The 19543-nt window shown below is 42.8% G+C and overlaps 4 protein-coding genes across 6 annotated transcripts in view; 2 read left to right on the forward strand and 2 right to left on the reverse strand.

Moving 5' to 3' along the window:
* Positions 1-939: 939 nt before the first annotated feature.
* Positions 940-5094, reverse strand: cdk5 (cyclin-dependent kinase 5). Of its 2 annotated transcripts, XR_005100982.1 has the most exons (13): positions 4906-5094; positions 4531-4619; positions 4388-4455; positions 4133-4193; positions 4009-4065; positions 3842-3937; positions 3696-3770; positions 3407-3503; positions 3147-3216; positions 2935-2995; positions 2790-2870; positions 2253-2630; positions 940-2213 (listed from the first exon to the last, which is right to left on the reverse strand). XR_005100982.1 is itself a non-coding variant. In XM_037277205.1 (12 exons), the coding sequence occupies exons 1-12, from the start codon at positions 4940-4942 to the stop codon at positions 2544-2546; spliced, it is 879 nt and encodes a 292-aa protein (XP_037133100.1). In that variant the 5' UTR covers positions 4943-5094; the 3' UTR covers positions 940-2543. The 2 variants fall into 2 exon arrangements, 1 of the variants encoding a protein (XP_037133100.1); XM_037277205.1 differs by having other exon boundaries at positions 940-2630.
* A 115-nt stretch (positions 5095-5209) lies between these two features.
* Positions 5210-9239, reverse strand: abcb8 (ATP-binding cassette, sub-family B (MDR/TAP), member 8). The gene is made up of 16 exons (XM_037277186.1): positions 9061-9239; positions 8283-8607; positions 8061-8216; positions 7896-7990; positions 7731-7836; positions 7403-7564; positions 7240-7325; positions 7069-7166; positions 6887-6992; positions 6783-6816; positions 6568-6704; positions 6380-6474; positions 6174-6307; positions 5940-6087; positions 5624-5874; positions 5210-5506 (listed from the first exon to the last, which is right to left on the reverse strand). The coding sequence occupies exons 1-16, from the start codon at positions 9156-9158 to the stop codon at positions 5423-5425; spliced, it is 2115 nt and encodes a 704-aa protein (XP_037133081.1). The 5' UTR covers positions 9159-9239; the 3' UTR covers positions 5210-5422.
* Positions 9240-9435: 196 nt separating this feature from the next.
* On the forward strand, positions 9436-16290 carry atg9b (autophagy related 9B). Of its 2 annotated transcripts, none has more exons than XM_037277181.1 (15): positions 9436-9843; positions 9957-10127; positions 10209-10252; positions 10496-10560; positions 11059-11229; positions 12150-12291; positions 12441-13189; positions 13269-13422; positions 13505-13684; positions 13853-14098; positions 14175-14413; positions 14506-14599; positions 14663-14747; positions 14871-15031; positions 15493-16290. In XM_037277181.1, the coding sequence occupies exons 2-14, from the start codon at positions 10019-10021 to the stop codon at positions 15011-15013; spliced, it is 2421 nt and encodes an 806-aa protein (XP_037133076.1). In that variant the 5' UTR covers positions 9436-9843; positions 9957-10018; the 3' UTR covers positions 15014-15031; positions 15493-16290. The 2 variants fall into 2 exon arrangements, with proteins under 2 accessions (XP_037133076.1, XP_037133077.1); XM_037277182.1 differs by having other exon boundaries at positions 9436-9837.
* A 2844-nt stretch (positions 16291-19134) lies between these two features.
* Positions 19135-19543, forward strand: part of LOC119137668 (obscurin-like) — a 32787-nt gene continuing 32378 nt past the window's right edge. The window contains 1 exon segment of the mRNA XM_037277175.1: positions 19135-19339. The gene's annotated coding sequence lies outside the window, so the exon portion shown is untranslated.

Below are 19543 nucleotides of genomic sequence, written 5' to 3' on the forward strand. Positions count from 1 at the left end.
AAGTAGGAGTACAAAGGTCCTTTTTTCATGCGATTGAAATTTTGACCAAAAATATACATCATATCTTAACATTTGTTCATTTTTTGTAAAAATGACTAGCCTCGAAATATTACAACTATTTCTAGTAGTACAGCGTGATTTTCACCCCAAAAAAAATTTTCTCGTAAAATTCAATATTCCTGGAAAGACCGTGACTGTGATCGTTTTAACTTCATACTTCACTATTACAAAATATTCCATAGTAATATAATCCTCCCATAGGTACAAATAAAAACATTTTCTTATTTGTCAATGTTACATCATTACTCGCATATTCCCGTAATTCTCTGACTTGCTGCACTGTTCCTCTTCTTCTCAGTGTGGCCTCAATTCTTCATCGATAAATCAGCACAATGCCTTGTGATAGTAATCTATTGTCTACAGAAGCTCCGATCAAAACGGTGACCTGGAGCGTGTATATAACCACAAATGAATGCCATAAAGAAATGCCGTACTGTTCATTCGTGTCATGTATAAATTACAGGAACAGGTACAGTATATATAGACCTTAGACCGACTGTTTCCATGTGTGGGATGTAGGCCATAAGTGTCTTGGTGATTAGCACTAACGTGACTTGAGAATCATCCACAAGTGACGCACACGTTCCGTTCCTTAACGACACAAACGCATTGTACGATTCCACCGTTGTATCCCGTTGTTATTCTTCTTATTCTAAATATTCTTCAACGTGTAACAAAAGTCACAAATGACACTTTGTGATGTAACAACGATCGAGTATAATAAAGTGGATATTTACCCATCGGACTCGCGTCTGTTGGCCTTTTATTTCTCAGATCATTTCAGCATTTACTTTTTTGGAAGTTAATCGCTCTAAATATTAGTATTTTGTGACTGACATAGTGACGAGGGGGGTAAAAAAAAAAAAAAAAACAAGGAAGCGCATTTGTCCACTTTACTGAATATTCAATCTTATTGGCTTCTACCAACAAAAGCAACTTGGCAAAAAAAAAAAAATCACTCTTCACTGTGGAATAAAAACCCAAATGTTGCCTTAAAGAATTCTACATCTGGAACTTCATAGAAAACACTTGTGGCTTTGACAACGTAATCCACTTGCACGTGTTCAATTGTACAGAGCCCGCTAAACGCTACAGAGCACAGTAGTACTAAACCAAGATTCACATTCCAGCATTAATAAATACATGCAACCATATTTCTGCATCACTACCTGACAAAAGAAGTGATAGCTGCTCCGAAAACATCTCAAGCTTTGTAGGCTTTTGCCCTAACAATCAAAATAAACGATATTATCGGAGTATAAGCGACGTGTTAAAAAATAAAAAGGCAAGAAAGTATGAAAATGCGATTTGTCCCGTTTGTACTGTTTCAAGTGTGTCATAGATCAGGCGCAGAGTAAAGTACGGCTCGTGGGCCATCTGCGGGCCCGCGGCAGCATTTGATCTGGCCCGAAATACAATTTTCAAACAATAAAACCTCAGCGTATTTGTTATAAATCAATTCACAATACGCTTAAGCCATAACGGCTTATTAATTTCAGTAATGGTAAACATTTGTTCGAATGTTTCAGAACATTTCTGCATCGATTTTGTCAGAGGAATTGCACAACCCTGACAGTAGTGCACTACAAACAATGTGTGTGTATATATCCAAAGATAATATATAAATTATATTAATGGTCCACTGTGACACTACTCGAATTATATTGGCTCGTTTATTGAAAACCAGCTGCAATAACGTCAGTGTGCAAAACTAACAGCGAAAATCATGATGTAAAACAAAATGTTTAAAAACAAAACAAAAAAAACAAAGTGTGCAAAGACAAATATAAAATAGGGGCCTTATACAAAATCATAAATTAACTTGTCATGCTATTATTGACAACATACAATCGTGAAAGAGGCGACCGGAAAGGACCGTAGGTTTGTTTGATTAAAAATGGAAAATAGTTTTATTTTGTAGTGTTTTTTTGGAGTCAAATTCTAAATGTTTTGATTAAGCTGCAACTCATTGAAGTGTCACCGGGAGATAATAGCTGCCCGGAGAATATTTTTCAATGAATGAGGAGCAGCACAGGGTTCCTCCAACTTTAGACTAGTGGCCAATTCATTTATTTTTTTAATTGGATCCGCCACAAAATCTCAATGTAAAGCTGCTTTTTCATGATGTACCCACTTGATGCATTTTGTTTTGTTGTCGTCTCTTGGACTCAGATATTCAAAATACATTTCCTCAAATTGTGGCTTCAGCTCTATGAGACCAATTCTGCCTAGCAACAAGTGACCCCTAAGCGGTTCTGTGGCTGTGTTAAATTAAAAGTTTCTAAAATTTGTTTCTAAAATTGTAGTCCTCTACCAGGGTAAATGAATGCAGTCGGTAGTGTGTGGTATAAAAGAGCCGCTTTGGCCACGGTTCTTTTAAGGTGGGATCGGCCTTCACGGAGCTGCTTCTAATGACCTGCTAGCGTGACTGGGAGGACCGGATCGATTGGCGGCTGACGTGGAACCGGGATGCGATGAAGGATTTAGGGCGGGCAGAAGTCGGCGAAGTAAGGATGCTGCAAGGCTTCCTCTGCGGAGATCCTCTGTTGCGGGTTACATTTCAAAAGGTTCTGTGTGGGAGGACAGCAAAATGGTCACTGGGGCTTTCTTATTTTTATTTTGTGGAACTCTTACGACATATTTATTTCCATGTTTTCCCAACTATTTAATTCGGTGCAGTCAGGGCTTCCTTTGGAGCCCTCTGTCGCTGGGCAGAACGTGTGCCGTACCTGAAGAAGGTCTCGACCTGTGCTGCTGAGTTTGGGCACCACGTTGACCAGCGAGGTGGTGGCTGGATACAAAGGATATGGCTGCAAACACAGCAAGCGGTGAGTCCAAAACACACACACACATGACACTTTGTACATGTGCTACCTTGTAGTCTGGGAGCTTGGTCATCATCTGCCACTGCTCTTCTGTCGGCGTTCCCAACAACGTGCCGGGCAGTTAAAGAAAGCGAAACAAAAGCTACAGTCACAAAATGTGTGGCGTAAATGGGAATTAGCCAATTGGACCTTCAGTGCAAATCCAGTCTAAATGGAATAATCCAGACTACATTGACACGTTGAGAGAGAAAAAAAAGATATCTGAAGATTCTTTTCAGCTGGTCGTCCACGTCATTCCCGGGAAATAAAGGCCTTCCGGCGTTAGCGAGCTCTGAATCCAAAGACAACATATCAGATACATAACTCCAGACAAACTAAGTTCTAGGTTTATAGCACCATTTTTGTTTACAGTGTCAGTCAAAAAAAATAACAGTTTGATGACCGGACTACAGTGGTGTACCTAATGAAGAGTCCAATGAGTGTGTGTGTGTGTGTGTGTGTGTGTGCACTGAAAATGATACCTGCAAATATGCAGCCAGCAGACCACATGTCGATGGAGGTAGAGTAAAGTTTGGCGCCAAACAGCACATCTGGGGGTCGGTACCACAACGTCACCACCTGCAGGAATTTGATAAAAATGTACAGTACATAAAGAACATGACATCATAGGAAGTGTTTTCCTATATTTCCTATTTTATTGATTTAAATCCCATTTAATGCAAATGTGCACAAGTATCTTCCAATGATTTCAAAGGGTCATGCCTTCAACATTGAACGAGTTAGCGATTAGCGCGCCATACGGTAGCTCACCTCGGCGGAATAACACCTCACGGGAATACCGAACGCTCGAGCGAGCCCAAAGTCGGCCAGCTTCAACTCGCCATTCTGTAAACGCAAGCATGAATGAAACGGATGTATCAATACGGTGCATTATGTGTCATTGCAGGTTGACTCACTCTGTTGATGAGGAGATTCTGCGGTTTAAGATCTCTGTGAAGAACATTGCGGCTGTGACAGAAAGCGAGTCCCTTCAACAGCTGGAACATGAACGACTGGAAAGACGAAGGAAAGCTGATGATGACTGACACAGTTGGGCTCAAGTGACACGATTCTGATTTCTCACCTTCACTGTTTCAGGGTCTAAATCTCCATTGCAACTATCAAAGTACTTCTTCAAATCCTGCGTGATGGAAAAGGTAAATATTAGCTCAGATGTCTACAAGTGAGCCGATTTGAGGTTTTCTCACCTGGTCACAATATTCAAAGACCAACGTTAGCTTCTTGTCACTGTGCAACACGTCGTGTAGTCTGCAAAGGACAGAATTAAATTAGGGATCACAATTTGTGTCGAATTTGCATGTGCACGCTGGAGAACTGGATCATTTTAAAAGATGAATTATAAGATGAAGTCTTTGTTTTGGAGGCTTTGTGAATTTGTTAAATCTCTCCACTAGTTTGGGATTTTAAAAAAAAAAGTCTGTAAATAATCTACATGCACTGACCGGACTATGTTTTTATGCTTGAGCTCCTTCAGCAGGCAGATTTCTCTCAGGGCAGAGCTTGGCACGCCCTGTAGGGGGTGGAAAGCGGTTAGCAACACCGTGCTAGCATGCACAAATACACCAGTTCGATTTCAAACACACACCTCGTCGTCATCGTCCAAACGGACTCGTTTCAGGGCCACTATTTCGTGGGTTTCTCTGTTTTTAGCCTTGAACACAGTCCCGTAGGTACCTGAGGAATTGATGTTAAATAATGTCACCCAAAAAATTCACTCAGATTGAATGACACTGCTGAGCTATATGAGCATGGCTCGCTAGTTAGATCATCGCCCCAACGCTAAGAAGATCACACGGACATTTTCATGAGCACGTTTACATCAACCTCACTATTATAAATATGGAATGAACAAGCACACGACGTAAAAACGAAGCTAACGTCAGCTAACAGATACGATGCATAGAAGCTAACATAGCAATAGCGTAAAATGGCATAAGAGCGAGTATCTATGAAAACTTACCCTCGCCGATTTTTTCGAGTTTTTCATATTTCTGCATGGCCGCCCTGTTTTAGCCGGCTAATAAGTAGCCAGCGGAACAACCCAGTGACCAAGCCCCGAATTTAATGGGGGGGTTGTTATGATTGCTAGCGTTAGCTTCACGCTAACACTTGCTGCTCCGGAGCGCTCTGTACAGTCGAGCTTGTTGCGCCCTCTACAGACCAAATAGGTGCATTACCTCGTCAAAACCTGCTGTTAAATAACACTGTATGCGTAAATACTATTTCAACACTTGAAATGAGAAATATGCCAAAGACATAAAAGAGACAATTTCATTAAAGCATTCTTTATTCACAATAGTCATGTACAGTAAGCTTTGAATAGAGGTAAATTCTATTTAGAAATCTTAAAGACATTGTAGTAGTGTTTGGTTTTTTTCCCACATCTGGTCCACTTAAACTAAAATCTCTTATATCTTAACTCATTTGACTGATTGGATGTGAAATTAGCATCTCCGGTAAACATATTTGAGCGTGGTTCATTTCTGGCCCTCAGCTCTTTGTCTTCGGATCAGGTCGCAATACAATCCGCCTCGGCGCAGCAGTTCCATGTGAGTTCCAGCCTTAAAGAAAAGTTGTTTAAAATGATAGACAAATACCTTAAATATCTCCAGGATTTACTGACTAACAATTACTTAACAACAGCCATTTTTTTTTCACCAATTAATGTTGAAACTCACTTCTACTATGCTTCCGTTGCTCATGACGCAGATGAGGTCAGCCGCCTGGATGGTGCTCAGGCGGTGGGCGATGATTAGAACAGTGCGCCCCCGGCTGGCCCGCTCCAGAGCCTCCTGCACCACTCGCTCTGACTCAGCATCCAAGGCGCTGGTGGCCTCGTCCAGTACCAGGATGGTTGGATTCTTAACGAGGGCCCGGGCAATGGCGATGCGCTGTTTCTGGCCTCCTGATAACGTCACCCCGCGTTCGCCTGGCATGTAAAGATAAGCCAAGAGGTAAGCAGAGCTGCAGTGAGCAAGTATGAAAATCTGGTACCTAGCACGGTGTTATATCCCTCTGGGAAAGTCGTAATGAATCGGTGAGCATTGGCTTGTTTGGCAGCGTCAAAGACTTCAGCGTCGGTGGCCTCGGGCTTCCCGAAGCGGATGTTGTCCATGATAGACGCTCCAAACAGAACAGGCTCCTGTCGTGGAGAACGTGACACAAGTTCATTATGCAAAGTCATTATCTTAATTGACCCATAATGGATAAAAGCTGATTTTCTTTTACTTGATTAATAAATCCGATAACTTGTCCCCTGAGCCAGCAGAGATCAAGCGTTCGAATGTCGAGTCCGTCCAACATTACGACGCCGCTCGTCGGGTCGTAGAAACGTTCCAGTAAGGACGCGACTGTAGACTTGCCTAAAATAAACAACAGATGTTGCACATTATTGTACAGTTTACATCCGGCTGTCTGATGACATCAATCATTACCGCCTCCAGATTCCCCGACAATGGCGATTGTTTTGCTCGGTGGCAGCGTTAAGTTGAACTTGTCCAAAATCTGATGGCCAGGCCTTGTTGGGTAACTACAAATATAAAACGCCCCAAATAAACACAGACCCGTAATGGTAGCGCTTGATGTTTCTTGTTCACTGAAATGTCGAGAAGAAGGCTCCAACCTGAATGAAATGTTGAGAAAATCAACTCGTCCTGTCAGAGAATGATACGGAATGCGTCCCCCGCCGGAAAGAGGAATTGAAGGTTTCAACGACAAATATTCAAAAACACGAGCACCAGCGCTTGTTCCTCTCACCATCTGGAAAGAAAATGTGGATGCAATGAGAGCGAACCAAAGCCAAGAATCGACTTCTGAATTTTATTTCAATTGACTTACCTGCCCAAATAGGATAGATATACTGGCTAAGGACCTAACAAAAAAAAAATTGGTTAAAATATTTCTGATTGAATGCATTTTTATCAGATGAGATGTCTTATTACCTCTGCACTGTCTGGGAAGCAACCAAGAAAGACATGAGGTCTCCAGGCGACATTTCATTGCTCGAAATTAGAGTTCCTCCGGCAAAAATAGTTCCGAGAACAATACCTGCAAGGAGATAACGAAATAGCTGCAAACTTTTTTCTTGAATAATTTCCTTCCTGGTTAGAATGAACAGACTCACAGTTGAGAGCGATGTTTGAAAGTCCCTGGAAAACAGCAATTCCAGTCCCAAGATTTTCATTCATTTCACAAGATTTGTCAACTTCATACGCGTACAACCTGGGAGGAACGCGGCAGAAATGTCATTTAAACGCAGCTTCCGGTAATAAGACATGAAACGCTTTCAACTTACTGTAGCTCCCGCTCCTCCATGGCAAAGGCTTTCACTGTTCGTACATTACCGAGAGCCTCATCCGCCACTCCCGTTGCTTTGGCAACCTTCATAGAAACAAATAATAGTTAATAGCTGCAATACAGTTCCCAACTAAAAAAAAAAAAAAACATCCTCCCCTCACCTGTTCTTGAGCTAACCGGGAAAGTCTTCGGAGGAACGAGCCAATGAGAGCTCCCGCCCCGACTAGACAGGGGAGGACCACCACGGTCAACCCGGTGAGTTTTGGAGAGATGACGTAAAGCGACACAAAGCATCCCACTGTCTGCGTGATACTCCGCAGACCCTAAAAGCGTCAGCAAAATACACAAAATTGAAACGGCGACAACTTTTAACAACTCCAACTACTGCATATCCTAAAATAGTGACTTGGCGCGATAGAAAATTAATTAATGAATAAATCAATACATAACCACCTCCACCTGAAGGCCACTAGTATGTTTGCGCCGTACCTGCGAGATGACCAACTTAAAGGAAGACTTGAACTCCTGAATGTCCGCTGTCAAACGATTCACCAGTTGTCCAGTTTTGTTAGCGTCAAAGAAAGCCACATCTTGTCTGAGTAACAAAAAGGACGTCAACGACAGGACGTGTTTTCAGTAGTTAGGATTAAATACCTCAGTAGGGAGGCGAAAAGGGTTTTCCTCATGTCCGCCGCCACCCTTTCTCCGACCTTCGACAGCAGGATGATATAGCCGCTTGTCAACAAGCCCTGTTGTATATTTCCCATCATTAAAGCAATTACAGCAACAATGGATCGGTTGTTTAGAACGTTTTCGTACTTGGATGCCGTACAGTCCGAGCAACTTAAAAGCAGGTCCTCTTATCTCACGGACATAATTCCCAGTGTGTTCCCTCAAGTAGCGTGCTACAACATTCACCAGCTCCCCCAACATCATTGGAATTTGAATGTTTAAAACGGCCGCACCAAAAGCTAGCTGAAAAGAAAACAAGTTGATTATAAAGACAGAAATGTTACATTAGATTTCTGTGCACTGATTTACCACAACAGCGCATGTCAGCGCAAACAGTTGAGGCTTCACAAACTCCCACAGGATGCGCCATTTGAACTCTGGCGTTTTGGTCACAGTGTCCACTCGGATGTTGTTGTTCTGGTCCGCCTCGCAGTACACGGTGTGGTAAAACAGTCTCCCGGCGACTGTAAGTGCTGCTGGTGCGAGGATGAACCTCAGTGTCGCCTCGGAGCGTTTAGATGCTCGCGTGGCTGACTGCCGCAGAGCTCTCTGGGCCGCGGTCCACAAGCGACTGGTGACATTCCCGTGTTGACGTGAGGCGCTGAATACACTGCATCCTGAAGATGAATGCAATCTGTACACAAAAAAAACGTTAAATTCCTAAATGAGGGGTCGGAAAATATCCTTGCATTTACTATAGTTAGTGTCCAAGAAGATACTAATACTCCAGTAATAATTATCCCATTTGTAGTTTATAAACTATTAAATGACCAATTTTAGGTATTTTTCTGGCTTATTTTCTATTAATAATATTGGCCTACTTTTACATTTTGTCCCTGATTGGTAATAATTTCAATTGAGATAGTCGAAAAGCTAATTCATCAAATATTTTCAATTATTTACAAAAGGTTAAATTTGCTCCATATATAATTAAGTCAGACTTGTAAAAAATATAATGAACAAAAATATGGAGGTGTAATTGACGGAGTGCATACAAGCCTGTTATCGACTAAGTAAAACAGGGTTAAAGAGCACCAACCATTAAGCTGTCATAAGCCCACCATGCTAGCAGGTCACATTACCCTACCGTGAATATTTCCAGAAACCAGCCGTATTATTGCATCGCAGATGTAACGACAGCGACCGCATTGGCACAGCAAAATTTAATCTAAGGAAACACCACATTTTAACAGCTTTCTTTGTAAAATAACAAACAATAGTTTGTTATCCGAGGGCTACAAGCGCGCCGCCATATTGAATTCTCCCACAATGCACTTCTCGTGATAGATTGTAAATATTAGTTTTGGAACAATGTAATTCGTTATACACATAATTAATTTACGTTTAAAATGATTTTTTAAATATCTTTTTAATTGTTTTTGGCTTTTTAAAACAACGTGACAAGAATATTACACAACCATTTGCAAAAAAAACTACAACTCTGTACCGGAAGTTGTCACGGCCAAAACCTGTAGTGACGTTTGTTTGTGAAAGACAAAAACAGTGGGCACACACGTAAGGTATGTTGTATTTTTGGAAGAGCTGGCCCAACTTAGACTGTCAAGTCGATTGTGCCATAAGGTGAACTTAAGCGTGCGGATTGAAAGACTGCGAGTCACCGTTGTGTTTTCGCTGAAGTGGGAAGCAAAAGGATTTCGACACCAGCGGATGACGGAGCGAGTCGGGAACAAAACAAACCGTGCACTCTGCATGACCACGCTCGACTGGCTGAATCATCCCGACACTAGCCGACCACTTCTCACTCGCCGCGGGGACGTTTATTTGTCGCGTATGGTTGGTGCATCACGCTGATTAATAACACATCAATTACTCCAGTGGGAGATTCTTTAGCCTTACGTCACAAGCTATCGTAAGTTGTCACGCTAATTTAGCATGTTGCTAGCCTGACTTGGGAGTTCTCGAGGTGGTGCAGAATGCAGCCACGCTTTTGAAGGTCTTGGTCGCTTTTGTATGGTGACACAGAAGCTGCCAGGAGAGCTTCTTCTGTGAGTTGAACGACTGGGTAGAGAATGTGAAGCACAACCATGGCCAACTTGGAAGCCTACCGGGAATATCAGAGGATTGAGGACCTGGAGGAGGACTCTCCACCCGGGGAGGAGGACTTGCTGCTCCATGTGCCCGAAGGCCTAAAAGGTAAACAAAAAAAGCTACCGAAGTGGCATACAAGCTTGACAAGTCTCACAGTAATTCATTTTCCCAATATTTGTGTCGCAGATTCATGGCACCATGTCAAGAACTTGGATAACTTCTTCACGAGAATATCCTTGTGTGTTTTACTGTGACATTCATCATGATTGATTTACTAGTAAGCAGTGTTGTACAAACTTGTTAAGACATCGGACATCAAAGTGCAACAGCATTGTGTGACACTTTGATGTTCGAATTGGAAAAACAACAAAACACCTAACCAGGAGACGAGATCGACAAACTGACCGACCTCCCAAGTATTTTTATACTTCTCATTTAAATGTGTCACGTTTTCCCTTAACCCTTGTGTTCACATCTATCATTTCCATCAAAAGAATGGCTTTGCTTGTATGATGCTGTCAGAGTTCTTTGAACTTGTGTAAGTATTAATATCAGCTACCTGAAGATGATTTGATTGTTATATTAGGTAAATCTCCAAGTACACCCTACCAGGTTTTCGTAATTGAACTAAAATGCTTTCATATAGTTGAATTTCTCAGTCAATGTGAATCACCCACAGCACTTGTCCTCCCCTCGCATATTGTTGAGTTTCCATTCCGGCTGTCTTGAGATAAATTATTCTGTGCTCTGCCAGTGGGGGCAAGTCTATTTTTAGGTCTCTGTTTGTCAGAATGTCGCCACGGCTCGTGTTAATATCGGGCGTCATAAACTAATAACCAAACAGTGACACCCCGATGACTCATCTTGCGTAATACGCCACTGACTGCTAATTCAGATTCTCAAATCTGTATTTGTCACCCACATTGTACTGACACAAAATGGGTGGTTGACAAATTGTGGAAATATTCCACTTTGGGTTGTTAGATCGATGCCAGGTCTTGTGCTAGCTACTTTTTTTTTTTTTGGTGCTCTTCAGGCAGTTTCTGTTCGTCGTCACGTTCACGACGTTCTTGGTCAACTGCGTGGAGTATGACGTCCTGTTCGCCAACCGCGCTGTCAATCACACGGGGCCGGGTCACAACCCATTGGACAGGAACAAGGTCACCATCCCTGATGCCCTTTTGCCCAGCCAGCAGTGCACTGAGAGGCAAGAGCCCTTTCATTACTTATTCAATCTGCATTGTTTTAGAACTTTTTAATATATGTGTTATATTTTGTTTGGCTGAAATATTGTGGCTGTCTTCAAGATGATACCTTAAAATAAGGTTGGGACGGACACCAAAATCCGGTGTTGATACTTGCCCAAAATGTCACTATTCTCTTGGATTTGTACATTTAACTTGAAAAAAAAAGCCCAAATTTGTTTTCCAAGTCTTCTTTTGCTCAAAGCATTGCGACGCCTCGCCAAAAAATATGACGTGATAGTTTTTGATGACCATAAATACTCGAGCTGCACATTTGCAAATGGTTGTCATCAATAATCACACATTTGTAGTTTCAAACAAATTTCTGTGACTACAAAAATGGAATAATTCTTGCTTTGTCCAACAACTTTTATTTCAAATGGACAAGTTGTTCCCTTCTTATCAGTAGTAGCATGTGACTGGTTTTCCTGTTGAGACATTTTCGTGTCGATGACACTGAAGTTGTTGTGCTCCACATTTCGTAATTGATCCATGTCAGTGAGGTAAAAGTGGTCAGACGAGACGCCAGCATCTTGGCCGTTGCCGACCGCCACATGAGACTTTGCTGGCGAGCTGTGAGAAACAAGCTCCGCCCCATGTTAGCATGTTTTTCCTCCTTAGTAGCCTGGCTCGTGCTTATTATTTGAGTTCCCAACGATGAGCAGCGGCTTTTACAATTTTAGATTGGACTGCGTCGTTATGAAGAATTTGTTAGGCTCATTGTCAAGGACCTGTCAAATAAAATTTCAAAACTTTTTAGAGATAATAAACCTGCAATGCCTGAAAATAACTATTGCAACAATATTGTTTTTTCTCCGAAACAACTTCTGTCTATGAGTTGTTTTTTTCTTTGTTCCCTCACCGTCTACCTTTTGTGCTTCAGGATCCAAGCCAACAGCTGGATTATATTCCTTCTCATCATGGCGGCCGTCTTCTGGCTCTATCGACTCATCAAGGTCATTTGCAACGTCCTGAGCTACTGGGAAATCCGGCAGTTCTACATTAAAGCGCTGAAGATCAGAATGGTACACATTTCCAACAGTGTCCACGCGATTCATGGCTTGAGATTTGAAAGGAGACTTATCCTGCATTACGCAACTACCATCATATTATCTCTCCTCTCATCCATGTCGCTAACGTGCAAATTTGAATCTTCACGCTCTCGTTGTCCCAGGATGAACTATGCAACTTCACGTGGCAGGAAGTCCAAGACCGCCTCATCAGCCTGCAGCGAGAGCAGCAAATGTGCGTCCACAAGAAAGAGCTGACGGAACTGGACATCTATCACCGCATCCTGCGCTTCAAGAACTACATGGTGGCCATGATCAACAAATCCCTACTCCCCGTGCGACTGCAGCTCCCCCTAGTGGGCGATGTGGTCTTCCTCACGCAGGGCCTGAAGTACAACTTTGAGCTCATTCTTTTCTGGGGCCCCGGCTCGCTGTTCCAGAACAAGTGGAACCTGCACCCCAAATACAAACGCAGCGGTAATCGGCTGGAGCTGGCGCAGCAGCTCAGCAGGGTCATCCTGCTCATGGGCCTGGCCAATCTGCTGCTTTGTCCCTTCATACTGGTGTGGCAGGTGCTCTACGCCTTTTTCAGCTACACAGAAATCATCCGGCGGGAACCCGGGAGTCTGGGAGCTCGGCGCTGGTCCCTCTACGGCCGACTCTACCTGCGCCACTTCAACGAGCTGAACCACGAGCTGCACGGACGCTTGGGCCGAGGCTACAAGCCCACGTCCAAATACATGAACTCCTTCACGTCGCCGCTGCTCACCGTGCTGGCAAAAAATGTCGCTTTCTTCTCGGGCTCGGTGTTGGCCGTTCTCATCGCGCTGACCGTCTACGACGAAGACGTCCTGACGGTGCAACACATTCTGACCGGCATCACGGTGCTAGGGGTGGTTATCACCATCACCAGGTGGCCTGCTTCGTCCTCGTCTCCGATGTCCCGGCGTACGCATTTGGAAAGAGCCAACGTTTGTTTTGTCCCACACAAGGTCCTTCATCCCAGACGAGCATATGGTTTGGTGCCCAGAGCAGCTGCTGCAGTGCATGCTGGCCCACATCCACTACATGCCGGACCACTGGAGGGCCAACGCCAACAAGAGCGAGACCCGTGACGAGGTGGCACAGCTCTTCCAGTACAAAGCGGTGAGTAGAGGGAACCTCGGTGGATGAAGTGCGCCCTCGTTACACTTCCTGTTAAATTCAGCGCATCAAATGCTTCTGTCAGGTGTTCATCCTGGAGGAGCTGCTCAGTCCCATCATTACACCCTTCATTCTCATCTTCCTGCTGAGGAACAAGTCTCTGGAGATCGTCGACTTCTTCAGGAACTTCACGGTGGAGGTGATTGGCGTGGGGGACATCTGCTCCTTTGCACAGATGGACATCAGACGTCACGGGAATCCCACGGTAAGCAGGACTCCACAGTGCATCCACATTTGAGATTTGTTGCCTCTCTCTGGTCACTCTTGGTATTACAACTCATTTGTGGGTGCCTCTCACGTTTGGAAAAGATAAGATGCTAAAAATCGGTACGTGTACACAAAGTCAACACACCTTTGCATGATGTTTTTGCAGTGGCTGTCCGAGGGCCAGACGGAAGCGTCCGTGTACCAGCAGGCGGAGAACGGCAAGACGGAGTTGTCACTCATGCACTTCACTATTAAGAATCCACACTGGCAGCCACCGCTGGACAGCTCGGTGTTCATCAGCCACCTGAAGGAGAAGGTCCAACACGACGCGCAAGGCGGTCCTTCCACGCAGCTCCTGCTCTCCGAGGCTCCTCTTTGCACATCGCTGCAGTCCAACGAGTCCGCTACCGCCGTGAGAAATCCCGCACACGAACCTCGTCCGTCGTCATGTAACGATTACCAATTAATTCGACTCTTATCCTTCCCAGCCTGAGAATCTGCTGGCCAGCGTCTTGGCGCACCCCGTTCTCGCCGCGTCGGGACTACAAGGCAGAGATCACCGCTTTATCCCAGCCAGCACGGCAGCGTCAGCCGCCGCTAGCGTCTTGGCCTCCTTGTCCACCTCTCAGCTGCCACACACCGGCCGGGGCCGCGGGCAACGCCACCAAGCGTCCTCCGTACATCAAGACAGCACCATCTACCACAGTGATCGCACCGTTATTGACAGGTACCTGACAGACCTCAAGTGGTTTGTGTTATTATATTTATTATGGTAGACAAAATCCATTCCTAATATGTACCGCGACTTGTTTTCATCAGCATGTCATTCAGCGACAGCCGTTTGCGGAGTAACACGCTGCACTCGGAGTTTGCCTCAGCAGAGATGAGCCTCCACGCTATCTACATGCACGAGGTAACTTTCATTTCACCACGCCACTCCCTTGCCTTTTTTTTGACATGCAATCTGTCTCTTTAGCTCCACCAGCAGACGTCGCACCCGCAGAGAAGTTCAGGGCAGTGGCCTAGCTCAGTGCCAATGACTGAGCTACACGGCAGGACTGGTAATTGCAAATGAGCACAACAGTGAAGGAAAAAAATGAAAACATCTTACCGGCATCACTTGTGTTTTGCATTACAGTCAAAATGAGATATACTTGTATTTAATTCAAAATGCAAATTGTCAGGTTTCCTGGCCCATGCTGGTCCCACGCCATCTTTGGTAACACCCGTGCACCTCGGCGGGTGGCAAGAAGAAGAAGAGGAGGAGGAAGACGAAGAGGAACTAAATAGCGCATCCGCTAGGAAACAGGACACCGGGACTTGTTGAAGTGCCTTACGACATAAGGTGTGTGCGCTCTATTTTTAACCGTCTAGCTTAGCGCTAAGTACATCAAAGACTTGTTTCTAATTTGTTCTTAATGTCGTGCTCCGATGAGAAGAAGTTCAATTCAAAGGTTAATTAGTAGAGACACATTAAAGACTACCATGAGGAAGTCTTTAAACGACTTTCAAGTGTCTGTCCTAATTAAGTAGCGTTTATGTGAGCAGTTCAGTGTTTTTTTTCAATTATTTTTTTATTTTGCCATGGAAGGACGTCCAACCTCAGTGTTGTAGTGAAACTTAAAAAAAACAACTGACGATTCCGATAAGTAAATTAAAAAGCGTGGCTAAAAAAAAGGCCAGTGTGTTAAAGCTAGTCAGTAGTGTTCGAGGGGTTCTAGTCATATCGCCTTCTTGGTCTGTTGCCTTTCTAAGACATTCAAATATTTTTAACGCCTTTTTTCGTGTGCCCCCCCCCTTTTCTAGCGTTTACATTTTACTTTTCACCAATGAACATTGTGGCCTTAGAAGATCCTCAGCACGGACCTTTAAATCCATCCTTTTGACGCGAGGACATCTCACGAAGAAACCACTATCGTCGTCTTCTGTGCGGACATCAGGGAAGCGTACATGTTTTTATCTTGTTCAAATGAACCCGCGTGTGTGCGTCGGCAAAATGGTGTATTCACTAAGACCACTGATGGAAAAACACCAAAGGCGCTATCTGCATTTGAGTATTTGTAGTGCACATCACAAGCCTCTAGTATTGTTTTTAATTTTTATTTTTTGCTGCATTCTTCCCGCATGGAAGTATCGTAGTTATTAGATCCTCGCGACGTGTCGTTACTTGAAGAGTCCACATTGTTAAATACATGCATATAAATAAGCTAGCACACGCACTGCTAGAGGAGGATGTGGCTCAAGGACTTGATTTGTGATTTTACATGGAGCGTTTTGATGCTGCTGTCTGTGTTGGGTGGGTGGGTTCTCACACTCGCAGATTTGGTTCAGTATTATCAACTCTTTTGTAAGATGTTTGTGTCGTAACATTAAGACGGGCAAAATGTCCCACTAAAGTTAGGCCCAGTTGTGGTCACTTCTTGGTTTCATTCCCCAAATGTTGGCCATTAAGTCAGCACCGATCACAGACTCGAGTTCACACAGCAAGTACGGGATTAGAACCCTCAACCTCAGAACAGTGAGGCATGTGTGCTTAACCACTAAGGTATCATGCTGCCATCCCAAATTTATTTGGAGGGAAATCTTTAAAATTAAAAAAAAAAAGCACTAAGGCTTGCCTATACATATCTTGTTGATGCAAAAGCGGTGAAGATTTTCTGGGATTTTTATTATCATTAATATTATTACCATTTGACTTTCATGAAGATGTCGTTTTTATGAAAATATTTTAAAATGATTTAGTATTTTTTACCTTTTTTTTTTTTCAGTGAACCCCAGAAAACATGCATTTTAAATATATTAGCCAAATTCCCTGTGCATGTCATTTACTCCCTATGAACTAATTTCTAAATTTACTAACTCTTGGTCTTTATGACCATCCGTTTTGACTCATTTTGCCTTTTTGTCGAGAAAAAAGCACTTAGCCTCTTTTTATATTTATTACCTTTTTCTCCTCTGGTATGTAACAGCTAAGCATTATTTATCGCTCGAAAAAAAAAATCTCTCGTTTCATTGTGCGACAGTTGTCGATGCCCTCAAATTATGAGTAGCTGAAAAGAAATGACTAGATGGCATCACGTTAGAGTGGTTCATTCTTAGGGATAACATCCATGTAAACCTATCAAATAGGCACAACGTATAGACAAGCCACTATTGCAGAGATGATTAGCAGCTCTTATCATTCACGCAAAACATTTAAGCCTCTTTACGTCTACGGAAGAACAAATGCTTCATGATGCTAACAATCTCAGTACTTTGCACTGATATCTAAATATTTGCATCGAAATATAGTAAGCAGAGTTTTAAGTGTACATAAATGTATGTAGAGCACATGCAACAGCTCCGAAAGAGAACTGAGCCGCCGCCACCTCGAAACGTTTGTATATAACGACTTATTTTCTATCGGCCGTATTGGTGAGGTCGTTGCGTTGCGTCTGAGAAATTCACCTTGTAAAAGACACTGGAGTTCAATGTTGCTTGTTTGGATTACAAACACCTCACTGCTGGTATTCTCCTTATTATTTTAAGCAGTGCCTTAGCATTAAGGACTCCTATTTACTCTCTAGTCAGGATTTACGTCTTCAACGGTAAATATTTGACAGTTTTGCGCTCTGCATAACATCAAGTATTTGCTTAAAAAGTGGCCCCAAAATAGTCGTTGCCATCCACTTGCGACAATAAAGCCTTCCCTCGGGTAACAACTACGTCCCGATTGGTCGGGTGCGTCGTCCACTTGTGTAAATAAATATTATTAATTATAATGCTTTAAAGAACTGCAAAGAGACTGACAACATCCATATTTTAATTTATTTCTGCACTTTGCTGTCAACTATCTACGTACTGGCCGGCATCAGCAGCGGTGGCAGCCGCGGCATGGACAACCTCCCAACAACACACCAGTCAAGCGTCACAATGACTGGGGCAAGGTGCTAAATGTTTTCATGCGAAAATGACTCGTACAACACAAGCTGTACTAATGCAACGCACCAAAAGAAATGTTTCGAAGCAGTGTCACGATGCTTGTTTTTTTTTTTTTTTGTGTCTGGCAGGTATATATTATTTAATCTTTTTTTTTTGTGTGTGTGAGTGTGTGTGTTATTATGTGATGTCTATTTGAAATAAAAAAATTCCAAGGTTGGGATTGAACACCGTGTGGTGATACCTTCTATATCAATAATTCAAAACAGAAATCATAATCTCAATATAGCTCTTATTCATTATACCAAAAAAGAATTAGCATTCCTATTGAATGTTGTTTTTCCAGTTTAATGTCTTAATGGCAACCTCCAGTCACACCAAAAATGATCTTTTATGTTTAGATGAACCCTCCATGACTAATATTGTTTTATTTTTAAAGTGAATGTGTTTGTTATTAAAAATATGTCATTTGTTCCAGGTACATCATGGGTAAGTATGCCAGCTATTGTTCAGTGTATTCTAGATTTGGGCAAAATGTTTTTGTTCCAATTATACAGCAAATGTGTGTGGGGGGGTTATTTTCTTGCAAACATGGAGCATAAATGTATTCTCAACACTCTTGCACCTTGAAGAACAGTTAGAACAGAAGTAGTAGTACAAGCATACTTGATATCTGCTAGAATTTCAAGTGGGGGCCCTCATCAAGTCGGGGTCCCGGTGACCTGCTGCTGTCAATCACTAGTGTTGCTACACTAAACTATGCTAACGCAGTTAAGTCATAATTACAGTCAAGTAAATAATTGTAGGAGAAACACTTTTTAGGCCATAATTGTAGAATATCAAGCAATTAAATTGAGCCTTTTTGTAATGTGGTGCTACTGCACAAACTAATTTATTGCGCGCCATTCATAATCTTGAAATTTGGGAATGTCCTAATCTTAGGAGCTACTGTACTCCTCAGTGGTCATTAAGAATCTGTTAGGACTGTATTTATAAAACGTTTGGTCAGTGGTGTGGTATTGAATGACACCATGAGCAAAGTGTTATTATTTGCCCCGTGACTTGAACCTAAATGAGCGGAAGAAGAAGATGAATGGATGGATAATTATATAAAATGGGATGCATGAGCTATAATTTCTCTCACTCCATATTTGTATCTGCAGCAAAGATATCAAGGAAGAGCAGCTATTCTAAAATGGTGCCACACAGTGAATGCCTTTCAATTCTGAATTACACCCAAATTTTCTGGAATTCACTAAATAATATTTATTTACAATATGAAATACGTATGAAAAACAGTAGCAGTCGCCAAAAATACCTCCTGTGCTTCAAAATGTAAGCCATCAGATTCTATTAAATGAAAGCATGCATTCTGAAGTTTTCAACTTTCTGAGATTTGTTTTTAACGATTGCACAATGTTAAGTGTTGGTGTACAATCTGCTCCGCAGCAACCACGGCATGAGTGTCGGTGTGCTATCTGCTCACTAAATGACAAGAGTCTATTTTGGAAAGGACGCTGCGCCAGAATAGGCACGCCAGCTATCTGCCAGCATCATGTTGGACCTACACGGGACAAGAAAGAAAAAATAAGTCTAGTCAAGCGCGCACCACAGGGCACTGGGGGATGCTACAGCACTCTGAATTTCCAAAGGATATTTTGGCCATTTTTGGGGGTGGAATTGGAAAATTCTGGAGCCTTCCATGACTGACTGACCCCAGCAAAGAAGACTTAAGGTGATTCAGTTGACGTTAGCTTTAAAGGACAAAATAACTTGTACATTTTGTATACTAGGAGAGGATTTAGCTTTCTTTAAATTATTTTTATGCCTGTACTTAAAAAAAATCATTTAAATAGAGTTTGTTGTGCTTGCCAAGCTAGCTGGCTAGCATCAAGTTTCAATTAAGCTAGCTAAAATTCCCGCCATTCCTTCCTTTTCA

Source organism: Syngnathus acus, chromosome 17 (genome assembly GCF_901709675.1).
Source record: "Syngnathus acus chromosome 17, fSynAcu1.2, whole genome shotgun sequence".
Taxonomy (NCBI): domain Eukaryota; kingdom Metazoa; phylum Chordata; class Actinopteri; order Syngnathiformes; family Syngnathidae; genus Syngnathus; species Syngnathus acus.

Bases quoted from the DNA above. Each gene is read 5' to 3' on its own strand.
- cdk5 (XM_037277205.1), bottom strand. From the start codon at position 4,942: ATGCAGAAATATGAAAAACTCGAAAAAATCGGCGAGG. The intron at 3,217-3,406 runs GTATCATTTTCA...CTTTGGATTCAG, and splicing joins TGCTGGCTGCATATTTGCAG to AGCTCGCTAACGCCGGAAGG. The intron at 2,996-3,146 runs ATATCTTTTTTT...ACTGCCCGGCAC, and splicing joins CAGCTGAAAAGAATCTTCAG to GTTGTTGGGAACGCCGACAG.
- abcb8 (XM_037277186.1), bottom strand. From the start codon at position 9,158: ATGTGGTGTTTCCTTAGATTAAATTTTGCTGTGCCAATGCGGTCGCTG. The intron at 7,565-7,730 runs GTACGGCGCAAA...TGACGCTTTTAG, and splicing joins TTAAGTTGGTCATCTCGCAG to GGTCTGCGGAGTATCACGCA. The intron at 6,475-6,567 runs GTTGGAGCCTTC...TTATATTTGTAG, and splicing joins TTTCTCAACATTTCATTCAG to TTACCCAACAAGGCCTGGCC.
- atg9b (XM_037277181.1), top strand. From the start codon at position 10,019: ATGGCCAACTTGGAAGCCTACCGGGAATATCAGAGGATTGAGGACCTG. The intron at 10,253-10,495 runs ATATCCTTGTGT...CCTTGTGTTCAC, and splicing joins TGGATAACTTCTTCACGAGA to ATCTATCATTTCCATCAAAA. The intron at 14,600-14,662 runs GTAACTTTCATT...CTGTCTCTTTAG, and splicing joins ACGCTATCTACATGCACGAG to CTCCACCAGCAGACGTCGCA.